The sequence below is a fragment of the Apostichopus japonicus genome, chromosome 12, assembly GCF_037975245.1.
Source record: "Apostichopus japonicus isolate 1M-3 chromosome 12, ASM3797524v1, whole genome shotgun sequence".
NCBI lineage: Eukaryota > Metazoa > Echinodermata > Holothuroidea > Aspidochirotida > Stichopodidae > Apostichopus > Apostichopus japonicus.
Window position 1 is genome coordinate 23,376,451 of NC_092572.1, and position 23,166 is coordinate 23,399,616.

At 37.2% G+C, this 23,166-nt stretch overlaps 1 protein-coding gene across 1 annotated transcript; it reads right to left on the reverse strand.

Annotated features, from left to right (window-relative positions):
- Window positions 1-1,094: 1,094 nt before the first annotated feature.
- On the reverse strand, window positions 1,095-20,397 carry LOC139977825 (autocrine proliferation repressor protein A-like). The gene is made up of 15 exons (XM_071987483.1): window positions 19,155-20,397; window positions 14,839-14,956; window positions 13,865-13,930; window positions 12,562-12,610; window positions 11,701-11,817; window positions 11,103-11,183; window positions 10,786-10,875; window positions 10,221-10,350; window positions 8,770-8,887; window positions 7,275-7,362; window positions 6,449-6,487; window positions 5,338-5,429; window positions 4,105-4,189; window positions 1,809-1,871; window positions 1,095-1,409 (listed from the first exon to the last, which is right to left on the reverse strand). Exons 1-15 carry the CDS (start codon window positions 19,558-19,560, stop codon window positions 1,290-1,292), a joined length of 1,662 nt encoding a protein of 553 aa, XP_071843584.1. The 5' UTR covers window positions 19,561-20,397; the 3' UTR covers window positions 1,095-1,289.
- Between the last annotated feature and the right edge of the window lie 2,769 nt (window positions 20,398-23,166).

The window sequence follows — 23,166 nt, forward strand, 5'->3', positions numbered from 1 at the left end:
AAAATAGGACCGGTGACACCAAATTGACCAATAAGTTATAATTGACCCGACCCAGCCAGTAGCTATCGACGCAATTTAATGTCTCCTTAGGCTGTTTTCGTTTCGGTTTTTTTTCTTCAACTTGGATGGTAATCGGTATGTAAAGCACCATAGATATTTTGGTGATATTTCCAATGGCGTAGGAACAGGGGGGCTGGGGGCGCCACCCCCCCCCCTGAAAAATATGGAGGGGCGGAAGTATCAAAATGCAAACCGATGGTTAGGCAGATTTCCCATTGACTTAGTGTGTTGTTAGGCTACCATGTGGTCGAACGTAACAGCAATAACGAAAGTATTCCATGGATGTCTTATAACTGCGTCACAACTTCAGCAAATAAACAGATGGTTAGGCTTAGCTAGATTTCTCATTGACTTAGTGTGGTGTTAGGCTACCATGTGGAAGAAATTATTATTTATTCATTCGTTTATTTCATAGAAGGAAAGGCTGACAAGGAATTTTACGAGATGTTTATGGATTATAGACGGGATAACTAAAAAATAGTAATCGCAAGTGGCTTTTTACTAATCGTTTATTCCAGATGCGATCAAATTGCGCGAATCGCGCAATCTCGCGGCTACTGCGAACCTTGGGCCAGCATAATAGATAGTAGTACTAGTAGTAACAACTGTTTAGAGCTAAATTGGATATTTATATGGTTTGATCCAATAGACGTGCACGAGCCAGCATAAGCAGCGGCGGCAGTACGATGTTAGTAGTAATGCTAATTATAATTAAATAATTTATTTATTAACAAGTTAATGATAGAAACAAAAGCAAATAAAAATGATTGAGGAAGGTTTCATACCTTATCTTACACCTACGTATTTGAACATGAAAACATTGTCAGTAGAGAATATAATGCATTTATTACAGCATCCAATATGTAATTTCTTGAAAATCGTGATACACGAGGGTAAACAATTTTTTCCGGGTACCCGGATACCCGACGGGTAACGGCCCTCGGGTACCCGGTTCCCGATTTTTGGACCCGTGTAAACACTAATATATATATATATATATATATATATATATATAATATATATATATATACTGTTGCATACTGCTTGCATATTAACTCTTTAAAAAATATATGTTCACTACTATTACGATTACCATAATGAGATGTGAGCCTATTAAAAATTTTGGTTCCTCAAAAAACAAAATATTTTAATTCGAACAAAATTGTGCAGCTAACAATACTAAATGGAAAATGACTGAATTGACAAATGCGACATTTATCATGGTTGTATCAAACTAAAGTTCCATGACAGTCTTGGCCCATGCAAGACTCGAAAGGAAAAATATCCGGGATAATATTGACCTCTGATGTTACTCTCAGTACACGACCTTTGGCCGCCTCATACTCGGCCTGAGGAAGAAAAAAAACGGGAAAAAAAGTTAATACCGTCGGTATTGACTCGATAAAAGTTACATAGGCCTACATAGAACGTTAAAGATATTCGTTTATATTCTTGTAGTGGGCTGATTCTTGTTGTTCCAAGCAACTAGAACTTAGAACTTTTTAAAGTGAAACAAGTCGCTAACATCTTCAAGCTATCCATATACACAAGAACATTATTTATTAATATTTAACATTAACTAAATTTGCCTGTTAAACGAGCAAGGAGATCGCAAGAGGCAATACCAATCGTTATATAACTGTCATTGGTTCATTGTGGACTGGTTATTGTAGATATATTATATTTAGTACTTTAATGAGAGGAGGTGTGGGTGGGGGTGGGGTGGGGAGGGGGGGTCGGGAGCTTACCTCGATAAAGAAGCACGCCCATCCACTGTCCGGGGTCTCCGTCACTGCCACGAACATGTTGTTCTGATTTAAGAGTTAAAAAAATTAATAATAATAATAATTAAAATAACAATGATGACGACGACGACCATAACAATAATAATAATAATACAAATATATAATAATAATAATAATAATAATAATAATAAATAATGATAATAATAATAATAATAATAATAATAATAATAATAATAATAATAATAATAGTAATAATTATAATAATTATAATAATACTAATACTAATACTACTAACAATAATAATAAAAATAATAATAATAATAATATGAGTGATTGTCATATGTGAGTTCCACAAAGAGACGACCCGGGTGATAAGCACACAAACGGATATACGTCCGAAGCAGCTGGAGTTTATGTTTTCAACTGACGTGCCTTAATTCCCACCATGCATAACGTGTATAGCTAGCAGTTTGGACTATCAAGGTAGCCATGAAAATTTGCATAGCTAGCCTACTATGACCTATAATTTGACTCAGAATATATGAAAGTTTAGACTGGTACTTCACCACAAGCCTATATTATTTTCTCTGTTTTTCTAATCTCCCCATGCAGACGGCACCAAGGAATTTCTAAACTGTCTTTAATCACCTTAATTCGTTCTGATTTATATTATCGGAAATTTAGTTTATTTGCTTGTCGACAGCCAATAAAAAAAACGTAATGATAACGTCTGCAAATATACGCAACAAAGGCACTAAAGTCACTTTTCTTTACGGACTCTTCCCGCTTAAACTGTTGGGTGGATGTACCGTAAGTTACATTGTTCGTGCGTGATGCATACTTCTAACAAATTAGTGTACAATGAAGACTTGCCAGGAATAAGGTAATGTATCGTATTTGTATTTTGGATTCTGGAATCGATGTTCGGTAATACATACAGATTATCAGGTGAATCATGATGTCCTATATAGATGTATTAAATAAGTTTATAAACTGAGTTTATTAAAAACAATTGCAATATACACTTCAATAGAGTTACCTCATGTCAAACCAGTTGTTGGTATTGATTTGCTAAATCAATGATTAATACATACTTATTATCATTTTAAACAAACGCAATTCATAATATTGACAAACCGGTTTTTTTTTATTCAGAATAATGACTAATTTGCAGGAAAACTTTCACATTAACTTTCTTTCATGTGATGAAAATTGACTCTGTGAAAAGATCTCTTGGCGACAACATTTGCGGGTGTTGACATAGATAATCCTTAATACCTATCATACATTACCGTTCTTTCGGTATGAACTGCGGATCAATGAATTACATGTGTCCTCTCTGCACTGTGTATGGTGTAATGATGTAGAGTGTGTGTGGTATAATGATGTAGAGTACTTTACATGTGTCCACTCTACACTGTATACGGTATAGTGATGCAGAGTAATTTGCATGTGTCCTCTCTACACTGTGTATAGTGCAATGATGTTGAGTACTTTACACGTGCCCTCTCTGTACTGTGTATGGTGTAATGATGTAGAGTATGTATGGTATAATGATGTTGAGTACTTTACATGTGTCCACTGTACGGTATCATGGTGTAGAGTAATTTGCATGTGTCCTCTCTGCACTGTGTATGGTATCATGATGTAAAGTACTTTACATGTGTCCTCTCTGCACAGTGTATGGTATAATGATGTAGAGTACTTTACACGTGTCCTCTCTGTTCTGTGTATGGTGTAATGATATAGAGTACTTTACATGTGTCCTCTCTACACTGTGTATGGTGTAATGATGTTGAGTACTTTACATGTGTCCTGTCTACACTGTGTATGGTGTAATGATGTAGAGTACTTTACATGTGTCCTCTCTACACTGTGTATGGTGTAATGATGTAGAGTACTTTACATGTGTCCTCTCTGCACTGTGTATGGTATAATGATGTAGAGTACTTTACATGTGTCCTCTCTACACTGTGTATGATGTAATGATGTAGAGTACTTTACATGTGTCCTGTCTACACTGTGTATGGTGTAATGATGTAGAGTACTTTACATGTGTCCTCTCTACACTGTGTATGGTGTAATGACATAGAGTACTTTACATGTGTCCCCTCTACACTGTGTATGGTATAATGATGTATAGTACTTTACATGTGTCCCCTCTACACTGTGTATGGTGTAATGATGTAGAGTACTTTACATGTGTCCTCTCTACACTGTGTATGGTGTAATGATGTAGAGTACTTTACATAGTTGCAGATACAGTATGTATTTAAAACTTATATTGAATCATACTTACAGATTGAGTGACGTTTATTTCTTCGTACATGACGAAAGACGGCACAGGTCGTTGCACTGATAATACGTGCAAACGGAAATCTCGTCTATACCAGTGTAAAAAGACAAATAAATCGGATTGGACTTTCAACATTCTCACAACCAAAATGCAAACAAAAAAGTCGAAATTTTGATATACAATGTCAACGTTTTGTTGAAACACCATAATTCCAAAATTGTGATGTAGAAGTCTCCATATTTGCCAATGACTCTATCCGACCTATACCTAGGGCCAACCAACCCTTATATTTTCAAGGACAGATACCTTGAGATTAAATAGTTGGAAGACCCGGGATAGGAAAAGTCACAATTTTGAGGGGGAAAAAAGTCGAAACTTTGAAATAAAAAGTCGTGATTTGGAGGATGCAAGGGAAGTTTTGAGATAAAAGTGAAACTTTTAAGATGAAGATCCAACATGTTGAGATAAAAAGTTCATTTTCGATCCCCCAAAAAAGGTTGGAACGAGTGGAAAGTTTCAGCAAAATGTCAACATTCTGAGGTAAAAAGTCAACATCTGAGTCGATATGAGAGTCTACATTTCCAGAAAAGTCGGGAGAAAATACATGAAAGTTTGAAATTAAAAAGGCACAATTTTGAAACAGAAATGTCGAAGTGAAAGCTTTTACATTGACATTTTTGCCGACTACCTTCGTAACGGCGACATGATGATGATGACGATGACGATGACAATGACACTGACTATGACGATGACGATGACAATGACGATGACAATGATGTTGATGACGATGACGACGATGCTGACGATGACGATGACGAAGATGATGATGACGACGATTATGATGATGATGATTTATAAAGGGCAGACCTATCCACCAATAACGGTGCATAAGGCGCATCACAATATTACTCTGTTCAACGCTAACCTGTCAAACATAGAGACAATACCTCCACATGGCAGCAGCTAAACAGCGCCCAACTGACAGTTAATATCACAGGTCCCTATTTAAACACCTGGACGAAGAGAGGCAATGAATATAAAGTGCCTTGCCGAAGGACACAACGTATTGATATGACCACTATTCAAACTTGAAAACATTAAATCACAAGTCCGATGCCTTAACCACTTGACCACAACGTTCTCTCTATAAGAGATATACACTGACCGTTCCTCAGTATTTTTTTAGTGAAACCTTGTGTTTGGTCATCGTATAGTATCTTTGGTATATTAACTCACCGTCCTTCATTATTTGTAGTTAGGGCTTTGTAAGCAGTAACCTTGAGAGGTGTCTGATCAGTCTCCATGTTTATCTCACCGTGGGTTTCATTCTAAGAAGATAGCAAGAATAGTAACAAATATTAAATTCCAACTGCCTCATGTTGAACCATGCTCAGCCAATAACTATAGAGAAACCACTCTTGACTTGACCTGACTTAGGTGCGTAGGACGCTGTGTCCCTTTGCCCTAAAAACCACTCACTGCCTCGTAAGCCGCAAATTTTGGAACCTCTATTTCATATATTGGCTAAGTAAAAGTTTATCAAATTATTTACATACAGCATACATTTGTGGCGTTTTCCCCAAGCCCTCGTGAAGATCCACGTGCCGTTGAATATGTGAAATCAGTAGCGTTTAGTGATTATTGTAGTGCGCGTGCGCGAAACAATATTGGCATTCCTGACCAAGTGAACGATACCTACATAACTGGACGTTGAAACTTAAAGTTTCTTATAGTCTCTGTACATTTTGCAGTTTCAGAGTCTAGCTGCGTAGCCAACAAGCGCCCTCATTTGTTTTGTAGGTAGCTACATGACTAAACTCCCTGGTGTGTTGTCTAATAAAAAATAACACCATGAACTGAAAATTTCTTCCTATAATACTGCGAGCACAGCACGCGCACTACAATACTGCGTATTTTTGCAGGCAAATGCAGTTGTAGTTCATGTTGTTAACACCAGGGAAACAATTACATTTTCTACTTATGCCATTCCACCAATTTTGAGAACAGATAGCTAATCAAATTGTGATTTAATCTAACATATAGTCTATATTTCTGGTCAACGACTGTAACGATCTAAACGGTATTTACATCACAATACTCCTCTCTGATGAGGCGAAAATTAACATAAAATTAACATATCATCATTTCAGCAATATCATCATAAGTGTGCTGAATAATGTTAAAATACAAAACAACAAAGAAGTTCTCTCAGCTGTAAAGAATAAGGCAAGCAATTGAATTTTTGAGTAACGTTTGAATATATTATTGCCGAGCTCTAATGGAAATGATATAGTGAGAGGGGGTATCTCCATGGTGATACAACATTACGTGGTATATTATTTCTTACCGAGGACCGTGACCACGAGATCTCTGGAAATGACCAATTCTGTAGTTATAAAAAACAAGGAAAAAGTAAATTGTTATGTAAAGCAATGAGGATATAGACGGAGATGGAGATGGAGTGGACTATAAGGGCAGATATGTTTGGGGGAGGGGTGCATGGGGGTGGGGAGAAGTGAGGAGTAACCAGTCTTCCTATGGGATTCATTCAGGAAATTAATTCAGTTAAGAGAAAGGAAACACATTTCTGCTATAATTCTAAAGGACTAAAAACAAAACTGTAAAACACGTTTGTCTTATAAAGCTGTTGGTTTTAAAAATTATAGTAAAATGACCCTGGCGTTGGATAACACCTATTAGCGTATTTTATTTGACTGTCATTTTTGCCCAGATACAGAGGCGCAACCACCCGTTTTCTTTTTCTGTACGGGTGTTGGGGTAAAATGTTGAGTCGTACTCCGGGGAGTGGCCTAAGGGAAATGGTTCTAATCTGCACAATTGGTGCTATATTTCTGCAACTGCTGAAACAAAACGTGGACCAATATTCGAATATTTAGCATATATAAATATATATATATATATATATAAATTTTGATTTTTGCAACCAAACCACTACTCAGAGTTTCATGCTTACTAGCAATCGTCAGCTGACGATTGCTAGTAAGCATGAAACTCTGAGTAGAGGTTTGGTTGCAAAAATCAAAATTTACATTACGCTCTTCTTCATAACGTGGAATTGCACTCTATCGTGTTCTACTTGGAACATTTTATACACTATATATATATATATATATATATATATAATGATATATAGATATATATATGATATTTACCTCCTCCACGTTGGTAACGAAACCTTGTATTTCCTGTAAAATGAAAGTACGTCTTTGCGCGTTGTTGTGACCGACGTTTGGATGAAATCTAAATTAGATAAAGATAAAGGTTTCTAGCTTAATAATCAATCGTCTTGGTACAGAAGGTGCTTCCTTAATTGTTTCTCGTTGTTGTATGAATGGAATAACAGAGAGGTTGTTGGTATATACCCACAATGGAGGGGGGGTTGGGGAATTTTTTTTGGCATAGGCAAGACAAATTATTACATAATGTTATGTTTGGTACAACAAACACAGGCTTCCCCAAGATCCTGCTATTTCTTTTGTTTTCACTGGACATTTATCAATAATCAACAGCATTATACCAATCAAAGAACTATCATTGTATGCCCAAACAGTGGGGTGAGCAAATAACACCATCAGTCGTTGGAGATAAACGTTTTCTCGTTAAGGTTTTGCGCTCGCTACTATACAAAAAGTTAAGGAGTAGTAACTATTATTGTCGATACACGAACACTTTTACCGTATAACTAACGACCAACATTTGCTTTCATAGTATTCCAAGATCCCTACGATGCTCACACTAGCTCTATACAGCATAATAAAGCAGATTTTGTGTTCAAGGTTACATATCAAAGTTACAGTAATATCCCATACCAAAATGTCATAAACGCTTTCTGGTCACTTCGCCCAACAACCATTTCGCCCAACTGCCATTTCGCCCAATCAATTTAACCACGACTTCAAGTTTCCTTAATATTCGGTTCGTATCCCGTAACGTTAACAATTCCCGAACGTTTCCTTACTAAAGTATCATATTTAATCAAGGTTGGGCGAAATGACTAGGCTGGTTGGGCGAAATGACCAGGCTGGTTGGGTGAAATGACCAGGCTGGTTGGGCGAAATGACCAGGCTGGTTGGGCGAATTGGTAAGGTTGGGCGAAATGGATGTTGGGCGAAGTGACCTGCTTCCTCATAAACAATGCCCATGCATTATTAAGGCCAGTGTTTTCATGGTTCAAAGCTTAAAACAAACGTAATAATAGCTTTTAATATATGCTCAAAAAGTTCAAATACATCAACGAAAACTTGCTAACAACTGCGACAATCTACGTTCAACAGCACAGAAAAGATTCGTTTACAACAGACTGATATTTTCGTTGTTTAAATAAGGTTACTTCCCAAAGTATTTGAAGCAATGTTATGTCACAAGAGTAAAATATGAAAATCAACAAATATTTACAAATATATATATGTATAACAGAGAAGTTGATCAAATTCTGAATGGCGATAGAGTGTATTATGAAAAAGGGATGCTTTTCTAAACCAACAACTACACGAATTCAACATATACTGATATCGTGAATGTTTTATACCAAGGGGGGGGGAGGCGGTGGGGTGGTGGTGGTGAGAGAGTGAAATCGGGAATGAGGTGAATAGGGAGGAGCAAAGCTAGCTTGATTATTCATGTATATCGCCTGACGGTTACACTCACCTGACAAACGTTACGCCCTTCAACTCGTTCAGGAAGTAATGCGTGTTATCGGGAAGGAAAAATTCGTCATTTCCGCTTAGGATGATATATTTGGGCATCAATAATTCATCTTTGTACTCTGTTTAGGTGTAAAATAAATTTTGTTTAAATGAAACATTTAATGCTCTTTTCTACATGTTTAGTAATGTAGTTTACATATATCTGACAGGAAAACAATCAAATGAAAGGAGTATGCATATAGCCTACGTAGTTTTTGGTTTCAATTGTGAGCCAATAATTTGCGCGGTTTCTTAACAAGACTTTCACTGCTTTGGTGTATGTAATCTTTCTTTCTTTCTCTAAAACTGATAATTGAACAAGTCAAATGTGAAATTTTCTAAGCAAAATAAAAAGTAGTTATGCCGGGAACCTATCTAACTTGGTTTTGATGTGATTACTGATAATATGATTACAACATGAAACTGATTTCTCAGTAGTCTTACAACGTAGGCTCTTCATCGGCCACAGAAGCCAATCGAGCAAGCACCATTCAGGCAAGTTTGGTCACTTTTGCCTGCGTAACAGTTACGAATATTGGGGTATTGATTGGGACAAATACTATTGAGTATAGGCTATAAACGTATACGTGCAAATATCAGTGCCATGCACGAAGAAGGAAAAGCATGCATCAACCGGTTTCAATTAGTTACGTTTAACTATCATAAGTCGGTGTTGAATGTGATTGGCTGTTACTGTAATACCCAAGTTCATGATTATTCATATGTTGTCCGGTAAACAATTCCCATCATGCATCATTCTATGTAGCGCATGACTTGGGGAGCATGACTTGGAGACACTGATCTACACAAACGTTAGTGTAGATCGAGTGCTTGGAGATGATTGAGGAGTGAGAAAGTCACTGATAGAGAACGTTATTCGTTACCCACATACTCTTGCTCAGTGGCGTAGGAAGGTACTTTTGAGTGGGGGGGCTGAAGACTGATGGCCGGCCTGGGGGAGGGGTCTAAGGGGAGGGGGTGTCCCCCTCCCCTTTGGATTTTTTTTGCATTTCCAGGTGGCCTCAGATGCAATTTGGTGCAATATAGCACACTTCAACACCCACTCCATTTTGTAAAGAATTTTGCATTTTCACCTGGCCTTAGATGCAATTTGGTGTTTCAAATGAGATTTTTTTCTCATTTGGAAATGAAAAAGGGGTTTTCTGACTTGCGGAGCGGGGGGGCGGAACGATACTTCCGCCCCCCCCCCATATTTTTCACTGGGGGGCTGGCGCCCCCCAGCCCCCCCGGTTCCTACGCCCTTGCTCTTGCTGCAGTCTTTACTTACGTGCATGTATATCCTATCATCTAACGGTGTATTGCGAAAACTGTTATTTCCGGAGCCTAACCAAGCTGTGCGCATGTGCATTTATATACTAATACTACAAATATACCATCCGATAGAACAGTTACCTATTGGATCAATAACTTCAACAGCTAACTCCAATAGCGGCTCATCAAGATTGGCGGTTAAGTTCTCTCGATAGTAATCGGCCAATGCGAAGGTCCATCCTTGAAGAGATCGATAGTAATGCCGCATATTCTGTATATTCAGAGAAATCAATCGTCTATCCAATCGTCATTCAGTTTTGTGTGAAAACAGTATAGCCTATGTTAGGGGATTAATGTTAATTTTATAGTGTGTTCTTCTTATTGATCCTAATAAACAAAGAACACGAAGAAATCCTTAAATTCATCAGTAAATATTCAAAAGTTATCAGTTTATACCTGTCGTTCAATTGACTGGAATTACTGTTAACTTTTTACATATCAATCTCATTTCCTATACCAATTTGTGTGAAAGTAACTATACAAAATACTCAGCCTAGCTAGTACAGTATAACTACTGGTGTAACGAGCCATGAGTATCGAGTGACTGATTGCAAAAATGACGTCACGGTTTTATATTTGAAGTAAACTAGAATTAAAGAGCAAACTATACTCAGTGTTATTACAATAAAGATAAAGAACTGAATACCTCTTTTATACTAAGCAGGTCAAACACTTGAGGCATGACTCCAACCACCCTGTCGTCTACGGCTGCAGTCAACCAAGCAGCCCATCCTCTCTGAAAATATCAGAGAAAAAAGAAGAATGGTGACGTTAAAATGCAGGATAACTAATCATGGCAGAGGCGTTGCATGAACAACGTGTGTTCAATGTAAAAACGTAATGTTTTGTACAAAACTAACATAGAATAATTCATACTGCCTACAGAAATAATATACATCTATAACAACATTTATTTTCATCATTATAAGTAAAATAAGTACAAGTTTATAACACGACACGTACCTTGGATAGACCAGTTAAATAAAAGCGGTTTATTTTGGAGGATGCGAAGCTACTGACTGTGTCCATTGCTCGCACGACAGACTTGGAAGAAAAAAGGAAAATAATACACGAATATAATATTCTACAAAATACAGTAAATCATCGAATCATCGTAACCGCCCAAAAAAAACAGCAAAAAGACAGCAACATTGAAATACTCCCTGAAAATAAGCCGAAATGAAGTCACGGATGACCTCATCATATACACCAATCAGCTGATATGTGTATATCATTAAAGAATGTATTTATGGTTGCATCTATACATGGCATTATAATAATAAACATAACATTATGACCTAATATTATAAAGCTGTTTCAATCATCCAAATACGCTTCGTGTATATTTAAGAATGTTTAACCAATCCAGGAAACGTGTCCCTTGGTGTGTTTGTTTACCTCTAACGTTTTCCATCGTTTAAGACCGATATTTGTGGCGAAAAATAAGCTGATTGAGTTACGAGATACAGTATATGGAATTAAGTTGCAGAGCATACACAGGTAAAGGTATGTAGATAGACCAATTCCAGTTGCAGTATAGTAATATGTACGATGGTTTTACCTTTGTCATTGGAACCTGAAGTAATAATCTAGGCTGGTCTGGAGCTTTAGTGTAGAATTCACGCATAGTATAGGCTATAATAGCGTCCTCGACACGATCTCTGCCACTACTGTCGGACTGTATAAATATGGAAAAATAAATGGATCATATATATATATATATAGATATATATATATATATATACATATGTATATGTGTGTGTGTGTGTATATATATATATATATATTCATACATAAATTTATATAGATATATTTTTTTTTCAGTTGTTCCACAGCTCCGACTTCAACATATAGGATTCAATGTTTCACACGCCATCTCTTTTTACATTTATATAGCGCTTCATACAGCGTTTCAAAGCGCTTTACAGAGTAGAAAAGAGACAAAGGAAACCAAGGGGACAAAAATCTTTGGAACAAACTCCCATTTCACGTTCGTGACGCTCCCTCCCTCTGTATTTAATAAAGACAACTTAAAACATTTCTGTTTGATTCCTAGTTTCTTCCCTTGGTTTCCTTTATGTATTTGAAATAATAATACAAATTAAGCAATAAAACGCTTTTTTTCAATGGCCAAAAAAAAAGAGGAAAGAACTAAGACCCAATGTTAATTTGACAACAATTTGTATAAAGCAGATTATCTTACAAAGAGAAAAGTCTAACAAGAAAAGAAAGGAACTGAATATAAAGAGACTTAGTTGAATACGCACCATAAAATATTTCAGTTTACGTGACAGCTACATCACAACGAACCAACGCTCTAACATCTAACTGAATAATCATCATTAAATGCAAATTGAGGGTATATATATCGGCTACAAGCAAGCTTACATCATGATTATTATGTGAATATATATTTACTAACAGTGAATCTGATTGGCTGATTTGGAACTTGAAAGAGTGTTGCGACGACCCTGTAAATTAAACAGACACGATAACGTTTATATTTATCGTAATGCATATTCATGGCTTCATGAAGACCAGGAAGTAAGTCTAAATATGACGTCGTCGAACCGCATGCATCTGCTTCATTTGTTTTTTGTTTTTAATGTTTTTCTATGTTTATTACATTTGTATTTTCTGCAAGGGTATGCCAAATCTAAAATATTAAATCTCTTAACATGACCTAAATTATGACATTGAATTCAATGTCGACACAGCTATAATATTCTACCTTGAGAAATATGAAAAAAATATATTTAATAAAATACTAAAATAAAAGACAAGGTAAAAGAATTCAGATATTATTGGCATCTAATGACATCACAGATTTATACAAAATGACAGCCCTGATAAGACATTGAAACTAGAATCTCTTCCAAATGGAAAAAATTGTTTTCCGTAGCGATGTTGGGGGAGTTTTCTTTTATCAAACAGATATCTATCCAATAGGATATAGATAACAGATCTGTGTCCCCATTTTACCTATTAATGTAAGATGACAACAGAATATTTCATACTTCGATTTTCGCTGTGAGATATTGTCTTTTTTTTTTCTCTCCTTATCTTTTTCTGTTGCTTCCCTAAATATTAAAGCATTGAAAATCTTATGATACAACATCTTTATAACTTTATATCTGTAAATTATAATGCATATTTGCACATTAAGATATTCAGAGGCAAAAGTATTTCATATGTACATGTCGGTATATTCATGTACGGACATATATAATAAATTAATATATATAAGCATTTTTTGGGGGGGTGGAGGGGGTTGGGAGGGGGACAAGTAATTACGATATGCAATAATTGTTGATCTAAATATCTTAATGTACGCACAATTCAAGCTGTGTTAGAAAAGGGCATCCACAAGAAAGTCAACCAATATACAAGCCAACTTATACATACTTAGATCACTGGAGCATCAGGATCATAATTTCAGGGTTAGACACACGTTTTATCCAAAGGCAAGTTGCTATACACAATAAGATGTGACATCACTGAGAGGCCCCTAGGCCTTGCCAGGGCACAGAGGTCGGTCATGCCCGCCCCCCCCCCCACCCTCTCTATATAGGCTACTGCTCCCCGACCTGATACTCCCCTTGGCGTGAACAATAAACTGGAAAGTTTTAGGACACGAATATGGTGCCCCCTTCCCCTTAAAATGGGTAATGCCCCTCGAAATGATACCTCCTGACCACGAGCCATTATGTTGGCAAAATACTTACATTCCCAGTCCTTCGGCCAACTGGATTGCTGATAGAATGTCTGTGTCGGATGACGGATCTGGTGGACTTAATAATATAGAGATTTAAAGGTGGTAATATTCCAAACTGAAATCGGTCATATTTACCCCTTCCCACTTAACCCTCTCATTCCGGAATACCTCCTTGCAGTCTTAAAAGTGAAAGATATCCTGCTCATATATTCTTCTCATTTCTGTGATTCGTTTTGTACTGTTAAATATTATTAGAACCTGACCCGTTATTAAATGTCAGGTATCACACCAAGTTGGGACACCTTTTTCTTTACTGTATACTTTCACTTTAAGCTTCAACGCACTCGCATACACTGGCAGTATGAACGGTATCAACATCCTATACTAATCTTTCAGATACTGTTCATACTGTCAGTAGGAGTGCTTTGAGGCATGATATGATAGTACAGTATAGAGTGGTATTCTCATTAGAATCAGAAAAAGTTTAGGAACTGTTCATACTATCAGTACGAGTGCTTTAAAGCATGATATCATAGGACAGTATAGAGTGGTATTAGCATTATAATCAGATAAAGGTTAGGAACTGTTCATATACTGTCAGTACGAGTGCTTTAAAGCATGATATGATAGGACAGTATAGAGTGGTATTCGCATTAGAATCAGCTAAAGGTTAGGAACTGTTCATACTGTCAGTACTAGTGCTTTGAAGCATGATATGATATAACAGTATAGAGTGGTATTCGCATTAGAATCAGAAAAAGGTTAGGAACTGTTCTAACTGTCAGTACGAGTGCTTTAAAGCATGATATGAGAGGACAGTATAGAGTGGTATTAGCATTATAATCAGATAAAGGTTAGGAACTGTTCATACTGTCAGTACGAGTGCTTTGAAGCATGGTATGAGACAACAGCACATAGTGGTATTAGCATTAGTAAATTATCTAAACCGGCTCGTGACTATACGATGACTCCGATAAAGCATACCTGTCTGTATTAACTCCATCAGTAATGAAAACAAGTGCTGCATCTTCATACACGATGTCATTTGGAATGGTGATAGCGAGGTAGTGCCACCAAATATGTCGCTCACCAACCGCATCAGCTGCGAAAAAACAACATATTTGACAATAAAAGACATCATCCTCATCCAGGTCAGTGGCGTGAAGAGGTTTGTAGGTGGGCGGGGTGGCACATTCCAAGAAAAAACAACAACTTAGGAATGAAGGGTGTGGCTGAATGTTCGTTGCATGAGACTCCCATGTAGGTAGGAGTGGGGTCTGCCCCCCCCCCCCCCAGAAAAGAACAAAATGCTCCTCCAGAGAAAAATAAATAAAAATTTAGACCTGAAATTATGCATTTTGAGAGTCACGTTTAAACTATAAATGATAAGTCTATATAATTAGGTCTCAACGACATTTGTTTCTCTAATTAAATACTTTGAATTACAATGGAGGTGAGACCCTCTCTCCGCACCCACCCACCCTTCCCCCACACTTCTGCGCACGCCACTTAGCCAGGTGTTATCCACCGGGGTCACTGAATGGGATTGGAATATGGAGGGTAAAGTTTGGCTGAGTTTTTTTTTTTAAATACTCCGATGGAATATAAATCATATTAAACTGAGGGTAACTCTACAACACAAAGCCACTATGGATATGCAGCGAAAAGATAGTAGTGGTCACATGTTGAAATTCAATCAAAATAAAACCGAAACTCGAAGACGGAAGAGTATTTCTTACACGGTAATATTTCTTTTTCTTTTTTCTTTTACCTTATTTATTAGGATAAAAGTGGAAGAGTTTACTTTACGTATTGTTGCTGGTCTATAGGTTGATAGAATAAAACTATTTATCATCTTGTACTTCTTTAGTGTGTGTTTAAGGATTGTATTATATTTTCGTCCACATTATGACACATGTTAAACTGTTACATTTTTGGTAGTTTATTTTTAAACATCAAATTAATTTTTCACTGCATAAAGTCGGCTAATCGGGATGTAGAAGATAATTTCTTCAAACTCTTGCTCTAAATATTCAGTACCATAAAGGGTGTGAAGACTCGCACACAAAGAAACGTCTGATGCCGGTAATCTGACCTAGTTTTGAATGAGTTGTAACAGAAGTGTTAGACACCACCATCGATCCCAGAAAATACACACACAGCTTGCTACCGTCGGTTAGTAGACACATTAGTGTACAGTCAATACATACAGTTACGGTCAATACCCACAACACAGTGTATATAGTAGCGATGGGCATCTCAGGTCTAGATAAAAGATAACAAGGTATCACGTTTCATTAATATCTGCATTTTGTAGCGACAAAAAGGAAACTTCACCTGCAAGCAACGGAAAGTTAACTTTTTCAGAGCGCGGCACGCGGTTTGGGGCGATTCTTCAATGGTATTGTAAGAGTGGTTTTTAATGAATGTATATGAAAACGGCAGAGTTACTAACATGCTAATAAACAATCATATTGAGATTTCTTGGAATGGTCTGTGTTCGTCTTCATAATGTACTAATCATTCACTTATAACGAATGAATACAATATTCTCACTTATGAAAAAGTGAAATACGACTTGATGAGGTTTTAAATGTTTAATACAATAAACATATCACATGTTACATGGTAACCGCAACTTAGCTTTCTCCGGTAGTTCTGAAGGGACAGGCTAGTTGTAGGCAATCGCGTTAACTTAGTATAACGCGACATCTGGACAAATTTCCTTATCTTTGTCGAGTTGACAGGTTACATATCGGTGACATCGTGACGAAAACTGACCAACGATTGTCGAGTAGTTACATTGCACGTAACTTGCATGACAACACGTCAAAAATATGATTTTTTTTTTGTCGTGTTGGCAAGAATCAGAGACATATCATATCTTGGCGAAAATTGTCAAATTGACCTATTGTTGTCGTGTTATACTAACACAGTAAGTCGACAACTCGCCTGTCCCTTCAGGACCACCGTATCTTTCAATAACAACAGTATTTACATCAAAGTAATAAGCCGTTCTAACATTTATAATGACCTTCAGTTAACAATTTTACACAAAAAAAAAACGACTTCCTTTTCAAACATTTGTGTTCCTCTGCAAAAATATATTGAAAATGAGGCTCCAACCAACGACCTTTTATTGCTGCTTCAATGAATACTTACACCCAACGACTGCACAGCAGTGTGTAAACAATTTAACAAAGCCTCCATTGTTAGGTGTTTCTTTTGTAATTCTATTACGAGTGGGTAGGGTGACTATCAACAAAGCCAAGCAAAAGGGTTAGAGTTGACAGAATTGGTAAAAAAAATTGCCGAATAGCCTATTACAGAAAATACTGACACGTGACAGTAGCTCTTTTCGTTCGAAAGATACTTTTAGGGCAGGCGTTCCTTGTATACTCGTTAAGATATTTTATAAGCGTGTAAAGGTACAGAAAGGGTTAGTTCGAAATTTCAAAGATGTATGTTGTTGAGTTACCAAAGTAAAAGACAACGTTGTCCTGGTATATTATAAATTTCCACCATTACAGCATCTTTAATAAAATACAGATGGGACCGAAAGACGTTCGGTGTGTATATGTGCGTGGAGGGGGTGATGGTGGGGGGGGAGGGTGTTACATTTTCTATACTTAACCAATCAACAATCTTATTATAAAAGAGGGGCGGATTTAGATTGAACCTATTTCATATTCGGCGAAATGTGTAATAAGAAACTTCTTTGTGTATTGTCTTTCATTCTTGGTTAATTACCTCTATATTATTTAATTTTTTTCTTTCTTCAGATGATCACCGAAACGATAGGATAAGAATTTTACTTAGGGATCGTCATAATACATATTCTAATCTTTCAAGTTTTAGCGTATTAATGTGTATAGGCTTACTTGCGATATGTTGAATAGCACAGAACCGAATAGAACCGAACAGAAAAGAACATAAACGAATATAACACAACAGAACCGAATATAGATATAGAACCGAACAGAACCGAATAGAACAGAAACGAACAGATCATAAACGAATATAACAGAACAGAACCGAATAGAAATAGAACCGAACAGAACCGAATCGAACAGAAAAACGTAAACAACAGAATAAGAACAGAACCGAATAGAACCGAACAGAACAGAACATAAACGAATATAACAGAACAGAACCGAATAGATAAAGAACCGAACAGAACCGAATAGATAAAGAACAGAAACACGTAAACAACAGAATAGAACAGAACCGAATAGAAATAGAACCAAACAGAACCGAATCGAACAGAAAAACGTAGACAACAGAATAGAACAGAACCGAATAGAACTGAATCGAACAGAACACAAACGAATATAACAGAACAGAACCGAATAGAAATAGAACCGAACAGAACCGAATCGAACAGAAAAACGTAAACAACAGTATAGAACAGAACCGAATAGAACCGAACAGAACAGAACATAAACGAATATAACAGAACAGAACCGAATAGATAAAGAACCGAACAGAACCGAATAGATAAAGAACAGAAACACGTAAACAACAGAATAGAACAGAACCGAATAGAACCGAACAGAACAGAACATAAACGAATATAACAGAACAGAACCGAATAGAAATAGAACCGAACAGAACCGAATCGAACAGAAAAACGTAAACAACAGTATAGAACAGAACCGAATAGAACCGAACAGAACAGAACATAAACGAATATAACAGAACAGAACCGAATCGAACAGAAAAACGTAGACAACAGAATAGAACAGAACCGAATAGAACTGAATCGAACAGAACATAAACGAATATAACAGAACAGAACCGAATAGAAATAGAACCGAACAGAACCGAATCGAACAGAAAAACGTAAACAACAGTATAGAACAGAACCGAATAGAACCGAACAGAACAGAACATAAACGAATATAACAGAACAGAACCGAATCGAACAGAAAAACGTAAACAACAGAATAGAACAGAACCGAATAGAAATAGAACCAAACAGAACCGAATCGAACAGAAAAACGTAGACAACAGAATAGAACAGAACCGAATAGAACTGAATCGAACAGAACATAAACGAATATAACAGAACAGAACCGATAGAAATAGAACCGAACAGAACCAAATCGAACAGAAAACCGTAAACAACAGTATAGAACAGAACCGAATCGAACAGAAAAACATAAACAACAGAATAGAACCGAACCGAATCGAACAGAAACGAATAGAACCGAACCGTACAGAACCGAACCGAATCGAAAGAACAGAATATAATATATTAACAAAGTGACTTGAATTAAAAAAAATAGAATCTAACTTACGATGACTCCAAGCCTGTGATGTCATGTTGAGAACGAATGTGGTGACGTTCTTGGCCAGACCCTGAAGAGTGTATTCCGGTAATAAAGTATACGAATAATTCGAGTCGGCTTCTTCGCAGTAATTTCTTAACACTTGGTTATAATCGATGCCTCCTGATTCATCCGAAGATGATGTTGATGGTGCGGTGGTCGATAGGCTCTCGAGTGTGGGCCTTCCTCCCGCCGGCATGGTGGTTGAACTGTCCGCGACATTTTGCATTCCTCCCGATTGCACATTAAGGATATTATTCCTCAAAATCACAACTGTTAGGACAACAGCGATGGTCGTAGTCAAAAACGCGACGGTTACAATCGTCATAAGATGAATGAGTCTTGAGCGTCGAGCACCGTTAGCAGCTGTCGCCATATTTGTCTCTTTGTCTTACAAAAGTTTTCGAACTAGTTGATATCAATCAGTTATTTTGAACGGCGAGATATTCAAATTATTATAACAAAGAGGATGATCATATCAGTATTATATAGGTTATAGACACTGTAGAAGTGTGTATCATGACCTCTTAACGGTACGGTGGTTTAGGCGGCGTATAGCTGTTATAGCTTTGCTGTGAGTTAATGATGGTTCTACCTCAACAGTTTCAGTAGTGACGTATTGCACACGTTTGACAGCCCACAGGGTCGTATGACAATAGAAACTACACAAATTGAAAGGTTATCAACATTGCCCTAAAATGCTATTAATAAAAATGACATTGCTAAAACTTCAAGTCGGCTATTTTGACCTTAAAACACCGTCTCCCTCCTCAATATATATGTTAATCATGGTAATCAACAAGTAATAGTTAAGAGAGTCAGAATCTCTTTAAAGTAGGGCCCGTTCGAAAATACTTGCACTTTTAGGCTGAATTTTGGGGCAACGAAAGCGACCTTTACAGATTGTAAAAAGTAGGAGTTGAAACGAAACTTATTTGTGATTTGAGAATAATGGCTGGCAATATATGAATATTAGTAATGACGAAATGTTATAGTAATGACGGTATCTTGTGTTTGGCATAGCGTTGTATATGTAAATATGCTAATATGATATTTAAACATATATATTTATTATTGAAAATCGTAATGAGTTGGAAAATCAAGAACAGTGAAAAAACTTATAACACGCGATATTGCGTTGCAACACTGAGTTTATGCACTGCGGCGATCATCAGGCAAAAATCTAGGTCGACTATCTTTTCTTTGGGGGCGGGCAGGGGGTTTCTTTATACGGTTGACATGACGACATTTGGACACAAATTCGCTACACTTTGTTGATTGAGTTGTAGCTTTTGTCGGCTCTGCTTCTTAATATGAAGAAGTTTTCTCTAATACAGAGATTACAATGATCGGAGCTGCGCTTGTTTGTATTGAAGTTATATATTTAGGATTTTCCAAGAAATTAAGTAATCGACTTTCTTTCTTCTTTAAGTCCCAGATATATTTTGAGAGCTCAGTTTCCTTTTTGGTAACGTTCGTTGTGGAAAGATTTGGTGTGGTTGTTGTCAGGGACGTAGCCAGGGGGGGGGAGCAGGGGGAGCGACCGCTCCCCCCCTTTCAGTGTCGAAAAAAATGTTTAAAAACTGTTGTTTTTTAGCATGGTATTTTGTCAGTGCTCTTTTGATCTTGAATACTCGTCAGCTCCGTTAACTCAATTATAATCGTAGTAACATTCACGCCTACTGATTCAACTACTTACTTAGTTTGGCAGATGCAATTAGCTAAATTTAGCCTATAGCCTATTACAAGCCTACAGTTGGCCACTGCGTAATAAAATACATATTGCCTACCTAACCGCACTCTATGGAATGTCACGAACCGTATGCACAACAACGTTGACAACGTTCGTTCTCATCCTTTCTATGATTCGTCCTAAGTTGTTGCACGAACAGCATGTCATGAAGCTAAGCTAGCAATCGTACGTGATACGCACTTCCTATAAATAATTATTACACTGCTAATACACTGCGATAACGATATTTAATTTTAGGCCACTGCATATCTGGCTATATTCCAAAATATGAAAGTTTATATTGTCCATCAGTTAAGTTGGTCAAATCCAGACATTGGACAATAAACAAGAATCATACTACTTGAAAAATTGTAAAAGAGCACTATGTTTGTCTTTCTGATATATTATGTAAAAGAACATGTAAAAGAATTCAAACAGGAAACAAAATCTGCTGATAATATGATATCATATGATCAGGGGCGTAGCCAGTATGTAGCACTGTGGGCCCGGGCCTACACTTTTTTTTGGCCAAGTTATCTTTTTTTTAAAACACCCATATTTCAAATCCATAAGCTTGCTGGGCGAGTTTAAGAGTCTAGACAGGAATAACTATTGAAATGAACGTAGCAAGAAAATGGCTTAATTAGGTGACCTAGTCTTCTAATTTAGGCTGTCATTTCTATCGCGTGCCGTTTCATTCAACACTCTACCCGCCGAAAAAGACTATAGGATCCGATTTTGTCAGTGTTGTAACATCTAGTTTACCTAGAACCTGTTTACGCAGATAATATTTCAGTTGAGAAAACAGTTGAGAAATTTTAATCAGATGGCAATCGTCGGATAGCTCTCGCCTTCTCTTATTAGGCTAACTTAAACATTTACAGTTGTATCAAACACAATTACTGGCTATAGTTGTATCTAAGACATTTCTGGCCTATCTATATATGTAACTACAAGTATCAGCAGTTGAAAAGTAAGACTACTCTGTACATGTACCTTGCTTATTTTAAATACATTATGTATTATTGAATTATGTACTATCTTAACTCGTTCTTTGTTTTTCTGGTTGAAAAGTGATATTGAATGAGGTGTCTCAAGTTAGCAAGAGGCCATGGAACCAGCATGAACACTCGGGAAGGGCCGTTTCCGGCCATCTGGGGGGTTTGTAAAACCAAAAATTTTCTTGTACGCTCCGCGCCAACCTATGGTGGCGCTCCGCTCAGATAGTCGTGCCTAAATTTTTGAAAATCGATATCAATCGCAAAAAGTGCTCCCCCCCCTTTCAAATTCCTGGCTACGTCGCTGGTTGTTGTAGCTTGCCTTGAAGCTTTCACTAGCCAGACCGATATTTTACTAGATATATTCTATTCACAAAAATACATTTCATGGAATTTTAAACTACAGAACTTTGACAGCTATAGGCAAACATTTAAAATGAATCAGGTTTCAGGGAGATACCACATTGCACTTATTGCGATCCACTTCCTGGGGTGACAATTCTGATCTTTCACTTGCAATACTCCCTCCATTCAGTGGCGGAGCGTCCATACAGTTAGGGACGGATACCCCCCCCCCCGCCCCCCCCCCTGACGGACTCAAATGGACTGCTGTCACCCTTTTCAGCTTTTTACCCCTTTTTACTTATTCGCGATTATTGACTTTTTTATTGCGCTCTCATCTACCTATTTGTCTGCAAATTAGCAAGGCCCGGAAAGGGTCATTTCCGGCGATTAAGGGAGTATCTTGACTCAAAAAATGTCTGTACGCTCCTCGCCAACCTGTGGTGGCGTTCCGCTTAGATAGTGACGAAAGCGCCCCTACCGACCATTCTGCCCCCCCCCCCCTGACCAATACCCAAAGCTCCGCTACTGACTCCATTGTCAATGGTTGTCCAAAAAAATTCATCATCTGTTCGTAATCATATATTGAAACTAGTTTGTAAAGCTCTGTAAACCGGCAAATAGAACAATTCTCATCGTCCACAAATCCACGATGATTTCACCCAGCCCCCTCCCACCCCCACCCCAAGGGTTAAGTTCATTCGTAGTCATGGACATCATAAGGAAAAGGGAGTGAGGGCAGGATTTATTTTTTAATGAAAAAAACAAAACAAAGAGCCATGCACTCCACAACGTCACTGGATCATTTGAATATATGCAAAAACCGTTCCAGCCGATCAAATCATCAATTATTTTCATAATGACATGAAAGTATGTAAAGTATCTATATGAGAATAAATGATTGGCTCTG

Excerpts from the sequence above, each read along its gene's own strand:
- LOC139977825 (XM_071987483.1), bottom strand. The coding sequence starts at position 19,560 with ATGGCGACAGCTGCTAACGGTGCTCGACGCTCAAGACTCATTCATCTT. Across the intron at positions 11,818-12,561 it reads ATCAGCCAATCAGATTCACT|TCCGACAGTAGTGGCAGAGA; the intron begins GTTAGTAAATAT and ends ATATTTATACAG. Across the intron at positions 7,363-8,769 it reads AAGGGCGTAACGTTTGTCAG|ATTTCATCCAAACGTCGGTC; the intron begins GTGAGTGTAACC and ends TATCTAATTTAG.